The 15,131-nt window shown below is 38.8% G+C and overlaps 2 protein-coding genes across 5 annotated transcripts in view; one reads left to right on the forward strand and one right to left on the reverse strand.

The window, feature by feature from the left end:
- The first annotated feature begins 3,751 nt into the window (after nt 1-3,751).
- ccdc97 (coiled-coil domain containing 97) lies at nt 3,752-11,012 on the forward strand. 2 transcript variants are annotated; one of them, XM_067382375.1, is made up of 6 exons: nt 3,752-4,041; nt 4,958-5,107; nt 5,191-5,518; nt 5,943-6,182; nt 6,258-6,381; nt 9,125-11,012. In XM_067382375.1, exons 1-6 carry the CDS (start codon nt 3,958-3,960, stop codon nt 9,240-9,242), a joined length of 1,044 nt encoding a protein of 347 aa, XP_067238476.1. In that variant the 5' UTR covers nt 3,752-3,957; the 3' UTR covers nt 9,243-11,012. The 2 variants fall into 2 exon arrangements, with proteins under 2 accessions (XP_067238476.1, XP_067238477.1); XM_067382376.1 differs by having other exon boundaries at nt 4,961-5,107.
- A 124-nt stretch (nt 11,013-11,136) lies between these two features.
- llgl1 (LLGL scribble cell polarity complex component 1) overlaps nt 11,137-15,131 on the reverse strand; it is a 46,350-nt gene continuing 42,355 nt past the window's right edge. Inside the window, exons 20-23 of one of the 3 annotated variants that reach the window (XM_067382374.1) lie at nt 14,111-14,187; nt 13,706-13,829; nt 13,524-13,625; nt 11,137-12,011 (exon numbers count right to left, since the gene is read on the reverse strand). In XM_067382374.1, coding sequence (XP_067238475.1) covers nt 13,547-13,625; nt 13,706-13,829; nt 14,111-14,187 — 280 coding nt within the window. In that variant the 3' untranslated portion in view covers nt 11,137-12,011; nt 13,524-13,546. Of the gene's footprint in view, nt 12,012-13,523; nt 13,626-13,705; nt 13,830-14,110; nt 14,191-15,131 lie in introns of all 3 variants that reach the window. The other 2 variants (XM_067382373.1, XM_067382372.1) reach the window with 2 other exon arrangements.

Below are 15,131 nucleotides of genomic sequence, written 5' to 3' on the forward strand. Positions count from 1 at the left end.
AAGTAAGAGACATTTTGCAGACTGCAAATTTCCCTTTCAGTATCTGTCTCTTGACATTGCGTCATCTATGGCGCTATGGGGAAACACCCAGAAATACTGAAGCATCACTGGAATAACAACATTGCACACCCATTGCATTCAAGCTTGTAAGTTAGGGGTGGGAACGCTCCCTATATAATGCAGTGCTGAGTGACATGTCCTGAGTGACATGCCATTTATTCATCACCAAAAAGCGGATTGCACTTCGCCAATCCCCTTTGATGATTGCAGTGAGCGGAAGATGAATATATAAAGCCTTGCTCTATCTGCAAGGAACACATCAAGCTCCTGGACAGAAATGAGTTCTGAGATCTGCCTGTGCCGTGCCCAAGCGGCAGCTGCCATTGAGGGCTCTACCTGTCCTCACTGAGATGACATGAGCGTCAGAACTCTGCTGTTTTCAGTAATAGAGTGTAGTGTGCTGCCGACGCTTTGCTCTCATCCACTCGTGACGGCCAATGAATAGCAACAAATGTATGCCAGTCAACCACCTTTAGTACTTGGGGCTTATGACCAACTTTCAGAAAAAAAGCAAACGCCAGCCCACTCAACACATCCCATTCATGGGTCTCAACTCTCCTGCTATGCAAGCTCACCTTACTGAAGTGCTTGCAGGCTGTCATGAACTCGCTTGTGATGTTCAAGAAAGGAAAGTCCCTTCCACTAAATAGCTTTCAGAGAGCACTTTGACTGATGGCAGTAGCCTCAACAATGTGTCGCCTGGGCCTGCTTCACATGCGGCCGCTTCAGCTCTGACTGAATTCCTGTAGTCCGTCACATGCCTGTATGCCTTTGCAATGGCAGTCCGGCACTGCCACCACTTTGCTCTCATCCACTCATGACAGCAACAGCAAGACTGTCCGCTCTTGTGTCTGTCTGTGGCCTTTGTGTTCTGGCTGTTCCGCTGTTAGGCATTATTAAGTCAGTATATGTTTATATTCACACACAAAGTGCTCCTCCTCCAACTCTTCCTCACTCATAGTAGAAGCAGCCTCCTGCCTTCGAGTCGCAAGTTGCCTTGTTTTAGAGACGAAATGCTTCAGCTTCTGTCATGTTATAAAGAAGCGTGACAGGCCACTCTCCGGGCCCCACCAAAAAGACAGCAGTTCCCTATGTAACCCCTCCGATCCTACTCACCCCACTCCGAGCGGGACTCGATCCTGCGTCCCTGGCATGGTAGGAGGGTATGTTAACATCTGTACAAGGGTATGTACCTTGCATCTCCATTGGAATGGAGTTCATCTGCAGCAGTCTGACGACGCCTCAGTGGACGATATGAGATCAGCGATCAGGTTGGCGATGATAAACGTCCATTTGTTGAGAAACAAGACCTTCATTTTAAATAGTGCGATTGGATTATGTTCCCCATTGTGTAATCGATGATGCAACGTTGAAAGACCAATATTGAAAGGTAAAGTCTCCGGTTACTGACATAACCTTTATTCCTTGAGATGAGGGAACGAGACATTGGGATCATGCCGTGTCACTTATGCTCAGGGTTTTTCGTGAACTGCTTGTCCTGTTGAAAGATTCTGAGGACATGTCACTCAGCTCCACATTATATAGGGAGTGTTCCCACCCCTAATTTGTACACTTGAAAATTATTATTCCAATGAGGCTTGAGTATTTTTTGGAGAAAGGTGTTTCCCCAAAGCATCATAGATCATTCAGGGAACCAAGGATATGTCAGTAAGTTCATAATGTTTTACATGTGCCCAGTTGAAACAAATATGCCCTGTCTGCTGCCTTTCATAAGGTGTGTTTGACTTCACCAGTGAGTGCCTTTAAAAATCTTGAGACAGTGCCGACACAACGTCACTGCGATGTATGCCATCAAAGTACCGCAAGAGCAAATTGAGAGCAGCCATCTGGTGCAGTCAGTGCAGCTTCTTCAGAGCAGCAGCAGGGGGTCAGATGATGACAAAGGTGTTTTACAATTGGCCGAATTCACCGATGACGACGATCATGTGTGTTTCGTGTGTTATTCTGGCACCTTTGGTTTTGCCAATGCTAACAAATCTGTTTTTATATAACAGTTTTCATGTAATCTTAATGTTATATTGTGTTATGTTTATCAAAATAATTCTAAAAAAATTTAGACCGCACTTTATTGGTATTCAATCAGATATTATGGACTATTATGGACATACAAATCAGTATTTTTCTTTTTGGAAAACAAAAGGATGTGTTTTAAGAAAGTTTTACACTGCTCTTTTCCAGACATCAGCAAATTATGATAAGCTAATAAAGTCAGTAAAAAAGAAACAATGTTTTTCATGGTTGATCAATGAAACAAACAATTATTGCACCTGTGGAACAGTCAGTAATACACTACAGTTTACAGGCTGTAGACTGTTAACATAATCTTTACAATAACTTAGCACATTAAAGAGACCTTTCTACTGACTCTGAAGAACACCAGAAGAAAGATGCCCAGGGTCCCAGATCACCTACAGGTGTGAACATGCCATAGACCTGCTGCAGGGAGGCATGAGGACTGCAGATGTGTCCAGAGCAATAAACTGCAATGTCCGTAATGTAAGACGCCTACATCTCTACAGAGAGACAGGAAGGACAGCCGATCGTCATTGCAGTGCCAACCCACATGTAACCATCGTGTCCCCTCAGACATGTCCGAGAAATTGCAAGTGCCTTGATGAAAGAGTGGAGTAACACCTCACAGCACGAACTGGAAAATCTGGTGCAATCCATGAAGATGAGATGCAGAACTTAAAGCAAGTGGTGGCCACACCGGATACTGAGTGCTATATTGACCCTTTTGATCAGGGACCCGTTCCATTTGTGTTCGTCAAATGTATCCAGTTTATGTCTCAGTTGTTTAATCTTTTTGTGTTCATACAAATATTTACCCATTTTAAGAAATTTGCTTTCAGCAGTTGAAAGTGGGAAGACATTTCTTCGCTTCTTTTTTTTTTTTTCTTTTTTGCCAAGTATAAAATCACCTTACAGCATCATCAGCAGCTATAAATGTGATACTTTTTTATGGGTTATTCATGACTTATCTGGCTGGTTATTAAACAATTTCTCAGTAATAAGGCACCTAATTTTAAAATGATTCTGGTCAAAGATTATTCAGAAAGCTGTCGTTAAGGGTTAGTTCGCCCAAAAATGAAAATTCTGTCATTTATTACTCACCCTCATGTTGTTCCACACCCGTAAGACCTTCGTTCATTAGAACACAAATTAAGATATTTTTGATGAAATCTGATGGCTCAGTGAGGCATCAGCGTGTCGAATCATGATTCAGATCGCGTGTCAAATCGCCAAACTGCTGAAATCACGTGACTTTGGCGCTCCGAACACCAGATTCGATACACTGATTCATTATACTCCGAAGCTTCATGAAGCAGTGTTTTGAAATCAGCCATCACTAAATAAGTTGTTATTTTGTTTTCTTTGGCGCACCAAAAATAAGGCCTCACTGAGTCATCAGATTTCATCAACAATATCTTAATTTGTGTTCTGAAGATGAATGAAGGTCTTACGGGTGTAGAACGACTTTTTTGGGGAAGTAACCCTTTATAATAATGTTTGGTTGTATGTTTCTGACCAGTCAAATGCAGAAGTAGTATAATGGAGGGTTGGCATATGTCTCCATCTACTGGACAACTGTGTATTTGCACAGGTTGAAATAAACGGAACTACTAATCTGCAATTACGATGTTCCACACGGAACTGATAGTGTGGATACACTGATGGGCAGAACGTTAAACGCTGCTGTTGTTTTAAATGCAGAACATTTAAAATGATTGATGTGAAATGAGCACATTAAGAGGTACGAATGTCTGTCACATATCCTACTACTACAAATAAAGTCGAGATTATTTACATCTCTCCGTAGTCACAGTTACACACTGCAGTTAGTACTAAAACTGTCTTCGGTAGTGGAAGACAGAAATGTGGGGAGAAATCGAGCCATGTCTCAAACCCAAGGAGGATGAAAACACGAAGAGCTGCGGTACAGACTCTCCAGATCTGCAGGTGAGAAATGTCTTCACATGCATGTGCTCATTTGCATCTACAGAAAGCTCTTTCTGTCAAAATAGTGCATTTTGATGAGTTGATTTTAAAGTACGTTTTTGTAATCTTTGACATGCCATCAAACAAATAATGTTTCACTGTGCCACCTCAAGCTACATAAAAACATTTTAGTGTTTGACCATATAGTGCAAATTTAAAGAGAATCCCTTACTGACAAACAAAACATGAGAGAAGAAATTTGCTTGAAATGGAACAATTCACTCCATTTTGACAACATTTTTACTTTTAACATTTTATTTTTACTTACAAATGAAGAAAAACTGATGGGTCAGGATAACAGTCTTGACACACAACTTAGGAGCACATATATAAAAACTTTATATAAATTTAAAGTTGGCATGAAATGGAAATCCATCTTTTTAAATGCATGTTTTTGATCTTATTGTGAAGAATTCATCCATGCATATTTATTTATTTTTTCTCTTTTTGATCTCGTAATGTTTAATCTGAATATAAAAATGATTTCTCCAGTCATTTAGTCCACTTAAACTTTGCCCCTTTCTTACAAGCAACTGTAAACCCACATTCAGATCTGCCTCCGTCCAGTCAACAACCGACGGGCAAAACCGAGGCTGCATCCGAAATCACATACTTCCCTACTATATAGTAGGCAAAAAACAGTATGTGACTAGAGACCAGTTTGTCTGGATTACATTCATACTACACACATATAAAACATACTTTTTTAGCAGTCGCAAAGTATGCACTTATTCAAAATAAGCACCTACTCGATTTTGGATGGAGCCCAAGTCCCCATTTTATTATATTTTATTTTTTTATTATTTTTTTTCTAGCCATTTTGTTGAATGACCCAAAATGATTCTAACCTCTTGATTCTAATCTCTGCTCTTTAAAGCAGAAGACAGTGTTGTGGGGAGAAATCGAGCCATGCACTGAACATAACACATCTGGCAAATGCTATGAACCTGCTCCTCAAGAGAGAAGTCCTCCTAAAACAAATGTCAAGGAGGCCCAAATCACTACAAGCTCCTCTCCAAATCTACAGGTGAGATGTCGCCTGTGTTCAGCACACAAACTATACATGCAATATATGATTCTAACTATGTGGCTCTTGCTTGTTTTTCCAAGGATGAGCCATCCAGCTGTCTCAGCGCAATGATCGAGGCTGTAGCAGCCAGTGGGAGTCCAGTGAAAAGCCAGCAGCTGGGGGAGCCAGACTTAACTCTGGAGGAGAAGAAGAAGGTTTTAATGGATCAGTACAAATCCAAGCCCTTAGTTTTTCTAGAGCGCTATCAGGCCCATCTGAAGCCAGAGCACATGGACGCTTTCTCACACCTGAGCAGTGACTGCAGGGCGCAGTATTACTGCAAGGAGATTCAGAGACGGGCATCTGGCACGGCAGACAGGAAACGGATCCGTAACCATCGATACGCAGCTCTCCGCGCTCTTCAGAAGGGTAAGCGCAGGTTGTCTGAAGTGTGTTCCTGAAGGTTGCACAGGGATCATTTCGGCCAAATTCTAATGCAGCACCACCTGAATCCCATAATGCATTGATTTGCTGCTCAAGAAACATTTATTATTATTATTATGAAGTTTAATTTTGTGTGAAAATAATACATTTTCTTCAGAATTGTTTGAGTAGAACGTTCAATAGCATTTATTTGATATAGAAATGTATTATGTCTTCACTGTCACTTGATCAATTTAATGCATCAAATAAAAAGTAAATGAAAGTAGTAATATCTTTAAAAGCAAAGTTTCGTTTTAAAATGGCAAGAACAAAATCCCCTCTAGCACTTTGCGAACTTGCTGAAGAAGTGCGCATGACAAGAGTAGCATGCTTTGTTACTTTGTCTTCCTCAAAACCGTTCCCTCGGCAGAGGGCCAGTACTTCAGCGAGGAGCAGATGCGTGTGCGAGATCCACTGCTGTACGAGCAGTACATCGGACAGTATCTCAGTGAAGAGGAGATCCTGCAGCGCTCAGAGGAAGCCATGAAGAACGGCCCAGGGGGACTCGCTGACCTGCTTATCAACTCCTACCAGGAGAAACTCATCCAGAACCGCCTGGAGGAGGAGCAGGAGAGAGAGCAGTGTGCAGTGGAGGAGTCTGACGAGGAAGGTATGAGGTCTCAAATGCAGTCATAACTCCGATTCCATTTAAACGCTTTGATGGATGAATGTGTGCGTGTTTTAGAGTGTGAGGAACCCAGACAGGCGGAGTGGGAGCCCACTGCAGAAGAGAAAGCTATGCTGAGGGAGGAGTTCTTGAGTCAAATGCATCAGCGCTTCTTGGATGGCAAAGATGACTTCAACTACAGGTCGAATCATAGTACTTACTCATTCTCCAGTTTTACTATCAAATAGATCTAATTTAATATCAAACTCTGAGAATAAAATGAATAAATATTGCTTTGGCACAGTTTCTTACTCTACAGTTTGCACTTTACTAGGCAAGGCAATTTTATTTGTATAGCACATTTCATACACAATGGTAATTCAAAGTGCTTTACATAAAAAAGAATAATAAAAATAGAACATAAGGAATAGAAATAACAGTAAAAACAGATAATTTTGCTATCTGGATGGAAGAGCTAGGAAGTCTCAGGGAGTTTGTTGTTGTTGTTGTTGTCGTCCATCAGAGTTGGATCTAAACGGATCTATTCATCAGAGCAGATCAGAATGGATCTTCCTCATCCAACAGGACTGCTATCTGTTACGGCACTTCAAACTGATAAACACAGTTCCAATCTCCCCTTTTGCCAAGACACCTCAAACTGCACCACACAGCCCTAATCCCCCTTCCAGAGATATCTTACCTATGGAACACAGTTCAAATTTCCCTTTGGAAATTTCTCCCTTTGGAAAGTGTCCTGACTGTAATCCAGAGATATCTTAACCATGCACTACAGCTTAAATTTCCCCATGGTTTGTCAAATTTACCAAATTTTAACCTAATCAATTTCTTCCTAATTCTCCCAGCTCTTTCAACTAGACAGCAATAATGCATTAAAAGTCAGAATAACAAGATGATACATAAAAGATATAAAATACATTAAAAATGAAATAAAAACAGGAAAAGGAATTAAAAGAATAAAAAGATAATACATATAAAATAAAGTGCAAACAGTTCGGACATAGCACAGTGCTCAATCAGCAAATGCATAGGTAAAAAGATGTGTTTTGAGTCTGGATTTGAATGTGGCTACTGTTGGAGCACACCTGATCTCTTCTGGAAGCTGGTTCCAGCTGCGGCTGGCATAACAGCTAAAAGCAGACTCTCCTTGCTTTGAGTGAACCCTGGGTATTTCTAAATGACTTGATCCTGATGATCTGAGTGATCTGTTAGGTTTATATTCTACGAGCATATCTGCAATGTATTGAGGTCCTAGGCCATTGAGTGATTTATAAACAAGTAACAGTACTTTAAAATCAATTCTAAATGCAACTGGAAGCCAGTGCAAGGACCTGAGGACTGGTGTGATGTGTTCATGTTTTCGGGTTCTGCTCAGAATCCTGGCAGCAGCGTTCGGTACGAGCTGCAGCTGTCTTATGGTCTTTTTGGGAAGGCCCGTGAAGAGCCCATTACAATAATCCACCCGGCTGGTGATGAAAGCATGAACAAGTTTCTCCAAGTCTTGACTGGAGACAAAGCATCTAATTCTTGCAATATTTTTGAGATGATAATACGCTGATTTAGTTAATGTCTTTACATGGCTACTGAAACTCAGGTCTGACTCCAAAATCACACCAAGATTCCTGACTTGATTTTTAGTTGTTTGACCCCTAGAGTGAAGATACATGTTCACTTTGAGAACTTCATCTTTGTTTCCAAACGCAATGACTTCAGTTTTGTCTTTGTTTAACTGAAGGAAGTTTAGACACATCCAATTTTTAATTTCATCAATGCACTGGCACAGGGAGTCAATGGGGCTGTAGTCGTTAGGTGATAGGGCTAGGTAAATCTGGGTGTCATCTGCATAGCTGTGATATGCAATTTGGTTCTTTCTCATTATTTGGCTCAGTGGCAGCATATATAGATTGAACAGGAGGGGTGCGAGTATTGAACCTTGAGGGACTCCGCATATCATGGATGTCCACTCAGACTTATGGTCACCGATACTCACATAATAACCTCTCCCTTCTAAGTATGACCTGAACCATTTTAGGACCATCCCAGAAAGCCCAACCCAACCCTACTAATTTGAAGAGAGTCAATTGCTCATATTACAGCTCTTATATCTTAAAGGATTAGTTCACTTCAGAATTTAAATTTCCTGATAATTGACTCACCCCCATGTCATCCAAGATGTTCATGTCTTTCTTTCTTCAGCTGAAAAGAAATTAAGGTTTTTGAGGATTACTCTCCAGGATTATTCTCCATATAGTGGAGTTCAAAGGGCTCTACACCATCCCAGACGAGGAACAATGGTCTTATCTAGGGAAACGATCTGTCATTTTCTAAAAAAAATAAATAAAAAATTATACTTTTTAACCACAAATGCTCATCTTGCAATAGCGTCCACTTCATGCATGACGTAATGACATTGGAAAGGTCACGCGTGATGTAGAGGAAGTACTGATCCAGTGTCTACAAAGTGTGCAAAGACTAAGTCAAATGGCTTTTACTAAAAAAAGAAGAAAAAAAAAGTAAAACAATGTCAGATGATTTTGAAGTTGAAGTTGGAGGAGAAAATGAGATGGAGTTTTTTGGTACTTGCACCTATATCAATGCGTGACCTTTCCAACGTGATCACGTAATGCGTGAAGTCGTGGATATTAGTGTAAGATGAGCATTTGTGGTTAAAAGTATATCATTTAATTTAAGAAAATGGCCGATTTTTTTCGCTAGATAAGACCCTTATTCATTTTCTGGGATTGTGTAGAGCCTTTTGAAGCTGCACTGAAACTGAATTTTGGACCTTCAACCCACTGAAGTCCACTATATGGAGAAAAATCCTGGAATGTTTTACTCAAAAACATTAGTTTAGAATGACATGGGGACGAGTAAATTATCAGGAAAGAAGTGAACTAATGCTTTAAATAACATTCTTTTCATTGCAGTGAAGTGGATGAGAATCCAGATTATGATAACCTGGATATCGTAAGCCATGATGCAGAGGAGCGCTACTTTGACGATGATGAGGAAGAAGAGGAGGAGGAGGAGGAGATGATGCAATAGCCCTTTGTGTTCAGAATGATTTTCATATTTCTCTTGTTTGATTTTTGTTTGTGTAGTTTAAATGTGATTTTCAGCATTTAATTGTCTTTAATAAAAGAGTTATATTTTTCAAAGTGTTTTTGGGGTAAAGTTTGAAGAATTCTCCTTAAAAAAAAAAGTCTGACCTGAGATGTAAGAGCTTTTACTTTAAAAGACATCTGCTGTTAAGCATGTTTTAAATTCTTGCAGTACACTGGACTCAGAATGTGTAATAAAACAAATGTGCTCCTTTTAAAGCTCACTTACATAGACTTCAAAAATACTGCATGTAGTAGCATGCAGTAATTCAGAAGAATTTTATGATTTGAACCCTACATGGACTGTTTGTACTATTAAGAACTAATTTGCTATACTGTAGTGGTTTACATGAACTGCAACTGATTAAAAATGGAGGAAAACAATTTACAGCTATTAAAAAAAAAAAATACCAGTTTCCCATTTACATTAGAACAAGACCTGTCTGTAGTTGAGATTTAACATTTCTCATTCATGGCTCAACATCAACAGTCTTGATTTTTGCAGCGCAATTAAACAGAAGAACTGAAAGTTTGTTCTTTTCCTTGTGGAAGCATATCAAGAAAATGTGCTTTTCAAACAAAACAGCGGTCCTTTATCATCTTTTAATTACTTGGTACTATGCAGAGTTCTTAATGTTCTTTGGGTTCTTGTAGACTTTGAGCTAAATTCTGCATGGGTTTTTTTCTCAAGTTGTTCACCACCCTATCCCTATGTAACCATTTATAAAATGTGCGTACACCCAGATTTTTACTTCCAACTCCACACAAACATTCATATTTATAAAAATGGTCTTTGACGTGGAAAAGTGCTTAGCACCACCTCAGGGTCTATGCCAGGGGTCACCAACATTTTCGTCATGAAGTGCTTTTTTGTGTGTGTGCACGTTTATTTCTCGGATTCACATGGTGAACACGGTTGAGAAATGATGCCAGATAAAATGTAGGATGGTATGCAACATTTTATTAAGGAAGCCACCTATCTTGTAAAATACATTAAAGTATATAACCTCAAAAGTTGTTTCATTGCAGGGCCCCGTTTTTATTGCCAATCTGAGTACAGACCACACTGACAATTCAATGAAATATGGAGTAAATACTTTATTAACATTCCAGATTTCATTAGCATTGCAATATCTCAAATTAAAATTCTACACAAGAAAAATAAAAATTAAATACATGTTCACAGGATAGGTGCTGGATGGAAAGTAAAGGTTATACAAGGCAAAAATATACAAACAAAAATTAACTACAATTAGTGAGGTCCCTTGGACGTAACGAACAAAACAAAAACCAGGGAATATGCTTGGAGTCGATACCAAGCAAATTGTTTATGTGCAGTTTTCTTTGTAATTACAATGTAACTAGAGTCTTTCGCTTTAAAAATCATACTTTTAAAAGCACACTAACATCTGCATTATCTGATCTGAGCATCCGAATGAGTCTTATTCAAACGTGTCTGGGCAAAACTCTTCATCATATGGATTCTTTCCCTCTATTAGCTACACTAAAACCTATAGTAGTAATTTCTAGTCCACAACCGTCTATAATTGCCACAAAATGCAGTGTTAGAAATGCTTAGTTACCTAAATGCCAGTGAAATCTATAAAATACAAAATACCAACCCTTATAAGGCATATAAAATTATTCTAAAGAATACCGTGTAAATAGAAAAAGACATTAGCTCCTTCATAATGTGTTAATACTGTGGCAAAAACAAACGAGTTAGAATTACTGAGGAGAATACTGAAAGGTTACATACACACCATGTTCCTTCAAATTACACACTTCACAGTTAACTGCCAGAATTACTTACAATGGCAAGTTGTTAAGGGACATTGTATAAAAAAAAAAAAAAAAAAAAAAAAACAGATGACTGAATGAAAGGAAAATATCTCTATCAAACCCACAGGGTCCATAACTTGAACTTTTCAATAGATTTGTGGTCAGAAACCATCACAGTATCATAGATATAGTTAAAAAGGCTGTCAGGAGGGCAAAAGGTAAATGCTTCATACAGACTACATACCTTTCTCCTTTGTAAATGAGCAGGGCACTTAATATGTTACAGCTACTAAATGAGTTTTGCTTTAATTATGCTTTAATAGTCATTTTCTGTTGTGTCACGATAAACATATAACCTACGTGGAGCAGTTGTTTGCCCTAAAATACCCTTAAGATTCATGAACTTTACTGTAGCAGCCGTGTATTCTAGGAAATCAACTTATGAGGCAAAATATAAACAATTGAAGTATTTCGATTTGATTTAGCATAAGATGAGAGGTGACGTGAGAAAAGAGGAATGTTGAAAGACAAACGAAGAAGAAAACATTTGTGGGGCCAGTGCAAGCAGCCCCCCTACCGGCATACGGACATTGTGCAACACATCTCGGCTGTTTTATCGCCTGATCCCTTTAAAAGTCACCTCTCAAATGTACCATTTTATGGCCCCTCAAAGGAACCAATGGTTGTGGGGGGGGGGGGGGAAAGAAAAGGAAAACTGGAGGAAAGGTGAAGGAGAAGAGGATAATAGAATGAATCATTCAGTCTTTTGGCACAGGGAAAAAAAAAAAAAAAAAAAAAAAAAAGTGCAACATTCCCATTGTAAAAACTTGATGAACAATGTTTGGTGCAACTTCCGGAGTCACAAACCGCTCTGTCAAGATCCAATTAGAAGTAATGAGTTCAGCTGATGAGTTTTCACCCATAACTGCTCCTGAAAAGGAACATCTTCATTAAGGCTTAAATACGGATGCAATTATATGTAATCACAGGCACTCATCCGAACACACCGATTGATCTTGTCATCATTCAAACCATTCTGCACTGCCAAACATGTCCACAAGGAGGCAAAGAGGTGCTTTTTTACCCCAGAAGTGCAAATAAACAAATGTAAAATGGCTATGGCTGAATGAATATGCTGGAAAACTTGGTCTGTTCTTAATTTTACGTACATTAACAGTTAAGATAATAATGCCTTAGGCTTAACTAAGGAGAATAAGAAGGGCAGATGCCCTACTGACTGCCAGCTTTACAGGATATAGACTGCCGAAATCACAGGAGTGCATTTAGTGAAGCTCTGCATACAAATTTACCCTTTAATCCCTCTCCTTGTCTGGCAAGTAAAGTTACTGCGGTCATTAGCAAACTGGAAACTATTGTATCATCTAGAAATTCACTAACTATGGGACAAGGTGGTGGTCTCCGGCAATAAGAATACACAAAATGCCTGAAAGCACCAGGGTTTTGTCTCTTTACCTTCTACTAAGCTATTTTAAATTGAAAACTACACACACAAAAAAGATTTTAAATGGGTCACAGCACTTGAATGTACATACACTAAATACAACTAATTCAATTAAAAACACCCTAATTAAACCGACTTAAAAACAGAGTAATGAATGAATAGTAAATATCAGAATGATCTGAACTAAATCAAGCGCTAAAAATTAAATGTTGAACAGATACTGAATGAATCTGTTAAAAAAAGATACATTTACCGATTAATTTGACGCTGTTCATAAGAACCATCTAAAAAAAAAAAAAAAAAAAACTGCTTCACTTGACTTTTTCCCCAACACTAGATATTTTTTTAACCAAACACTGAATCATATCAGACTTTATACAAGACAGAAAAAAAATTCTCAAAAAACATTTTTTTTTAAATATTATGAAGAAATGTTTAAAACAGATACATAAGGAAATCGCCCATTTACTGGGATTTGTGTTTGCATGTTTTTGCATGAATACATATTCGTGTTGTGTGTTTTCCTTTTAGTAGTTCATGTTAATGTTCTGTTTGCTGTATAACGCTCCGATTTTGTTGTTTATTCTCTTTTCAATGGCATTTAAATTTTTTTTTCTCTTGTAACTGCTCCCGTTTATCATCAATACAAAAACATTTATGCTATACTGCTACTGTGCTTGTTGAAAAAAAGTTGCTAGTTAGAAGCTACAGGATTTAGAAAACAAGTGAACTATTGTCTTACACTTACACTCCCTACACTAAATACACTAACAGTACACATCCTAAATTTATTTTGGCCAACTAATGTCTAGCACAGATCTGCACATTAAAATGACTGCCAGGCCCAGCGGGGTGCATGTCTTCAGTCAGACACACCTCCCTTCTGCATCCAATAACAAATCTTCTGTCTACTCTTCACAGACCACAGTGCTCCGCTCACAGCCGCTCCACAGGCCTACTTAAGTTGTAAATGTTCCTCACCTCCAGCTGTCTACCGGCTCGCCTCAGTTGATGAGAATTCCAGGAGGCCTTCCATCCTCTTCTGTGATGTTCCTGAAGTTATTCTCAGCTTCATCCACAGTTCTAAAGAAGCAAAACATTGAGTGGAACCCACAATACACTCAACTCTAATAGACCAGAACAGATAAGTAAAGTGCGCTCACATTAAGAAGTCTTTGACGTCCTCAACGGTGAGATCACCAGTGGTGTCCAGAGTGATGTCAGCACTGCTGTTGGGAGAATCCAGGACAGGCGAGGACAAAGCACTCCTCATTTCCTCCAATAGACCTGAGAGAAAAACCAGAACAGTGAAATCATTGTATTTCATGAAATACAACGTGTTTCTCGACAGCGTGATTTGTATCGTCACAAAAGAGGTGAGATCATAGTTTAAGAAAAATTAACTGCTATACGAGACATTCAACATCAAGTACATAAATTAGACCTCAGTCATAAAAAATTCTAATTTCCAGTAAAACAAAACCGCACAAATGCTGGTAATTTCAGCTAGTTGGGTGAAGAATGACATATATTTTCCATCTATCAAGACTTGAGTGCAGAATTGTTACCTTCAGTTTCAACAGACTTGCTCTCTGCTTGTGTCTTGTGTGTTCCATTAGCCTGTGGTGGAAGCGTCGTGCTGGAACTGCTAAAAAAAGATTGAAATGTGCTGAAAATGCAGAAATACCATTCTCTGAATGTCATGGACATGAACATGATCATCCACCAAAAATTACCCATCTGTAACTACTGTTCAAAGGTTCGGGGTCAGTAAGAGTTAATATTTTTTAAAAGAAGTCTTTTATGTTCACCAAAAATACAGTAAAAACACTAACTGTCATATATTAAAATTCTTTGAAATCGTGATCTATGTTAAAGGGGTGGTTGAATGTGATTTCAGTTTTTTTAACTTTAGTTAGTGTGTAATGTTGCTGTTAGAGCATAAACAACATCTACAAAGTTATGACGCTCAAAGTTCAATGCAAAGGGAGATATTTTCTTTTACAGAATTCTCTGTTTAAGGACTACAACAAACAGCTGGTAGAAACTACAACAAGCTTCTTCCTGGGTTGGTGACATCACAAACCCCCAAATTTACATAAACCCTGTACCAAGGAAAAGTTTGAACTTCTTCCTGAGTCTCTCCATCAGTGTCGACTCCAGTTTGAACAATGTAAGCCTGAACACCGTTACTGACAATTGTTATTTTGGCTGCATGAGATTCTCCAGTTTTGTTGTTGTTCAGCAACCAAAGCGTGAGCTGTTAAAGCTCCGCCCTCTTCTGGAAAGCGGGCCGGGGGCAGCAGCTCATTTGCATTTAAAGGGACACACACAAACACAGCGTGTTTTTGCTCACACACAAATATGGGCAAATTTGACAAGCTATAATAAATGATCTTTGGATTTTGAGCTGAAACTTCACAGAAGTCTCTGGTTTCACAGAATAAATCTATTACATCTTGTAAAAGGGGCATAATAGGTCCCCTTTAAAATATAATTTATTACTCTGAAGACTGCTAAAAGTTGAATTTTCAGCATCATTACTCCAGTGTCACATGATCCTTCAGAAATCATTCAAATATGATCGTT

The sequence above is a fragment of the Chanodichthys erythropterus genome, chromosome 3 (genome assembly GCF_024489055.1).
Source record: "Chanodichthys erythropterus isolate Z2021 chromosome 3, ASM2448905v1, whole genome shotgun sequence".
NCBI lineage: Eukaryota > Metazoa > Chordata > Actinopteri > Cypriniformes > Xenocyprididae > Chanodichthys > Chanodichthys erythropterus.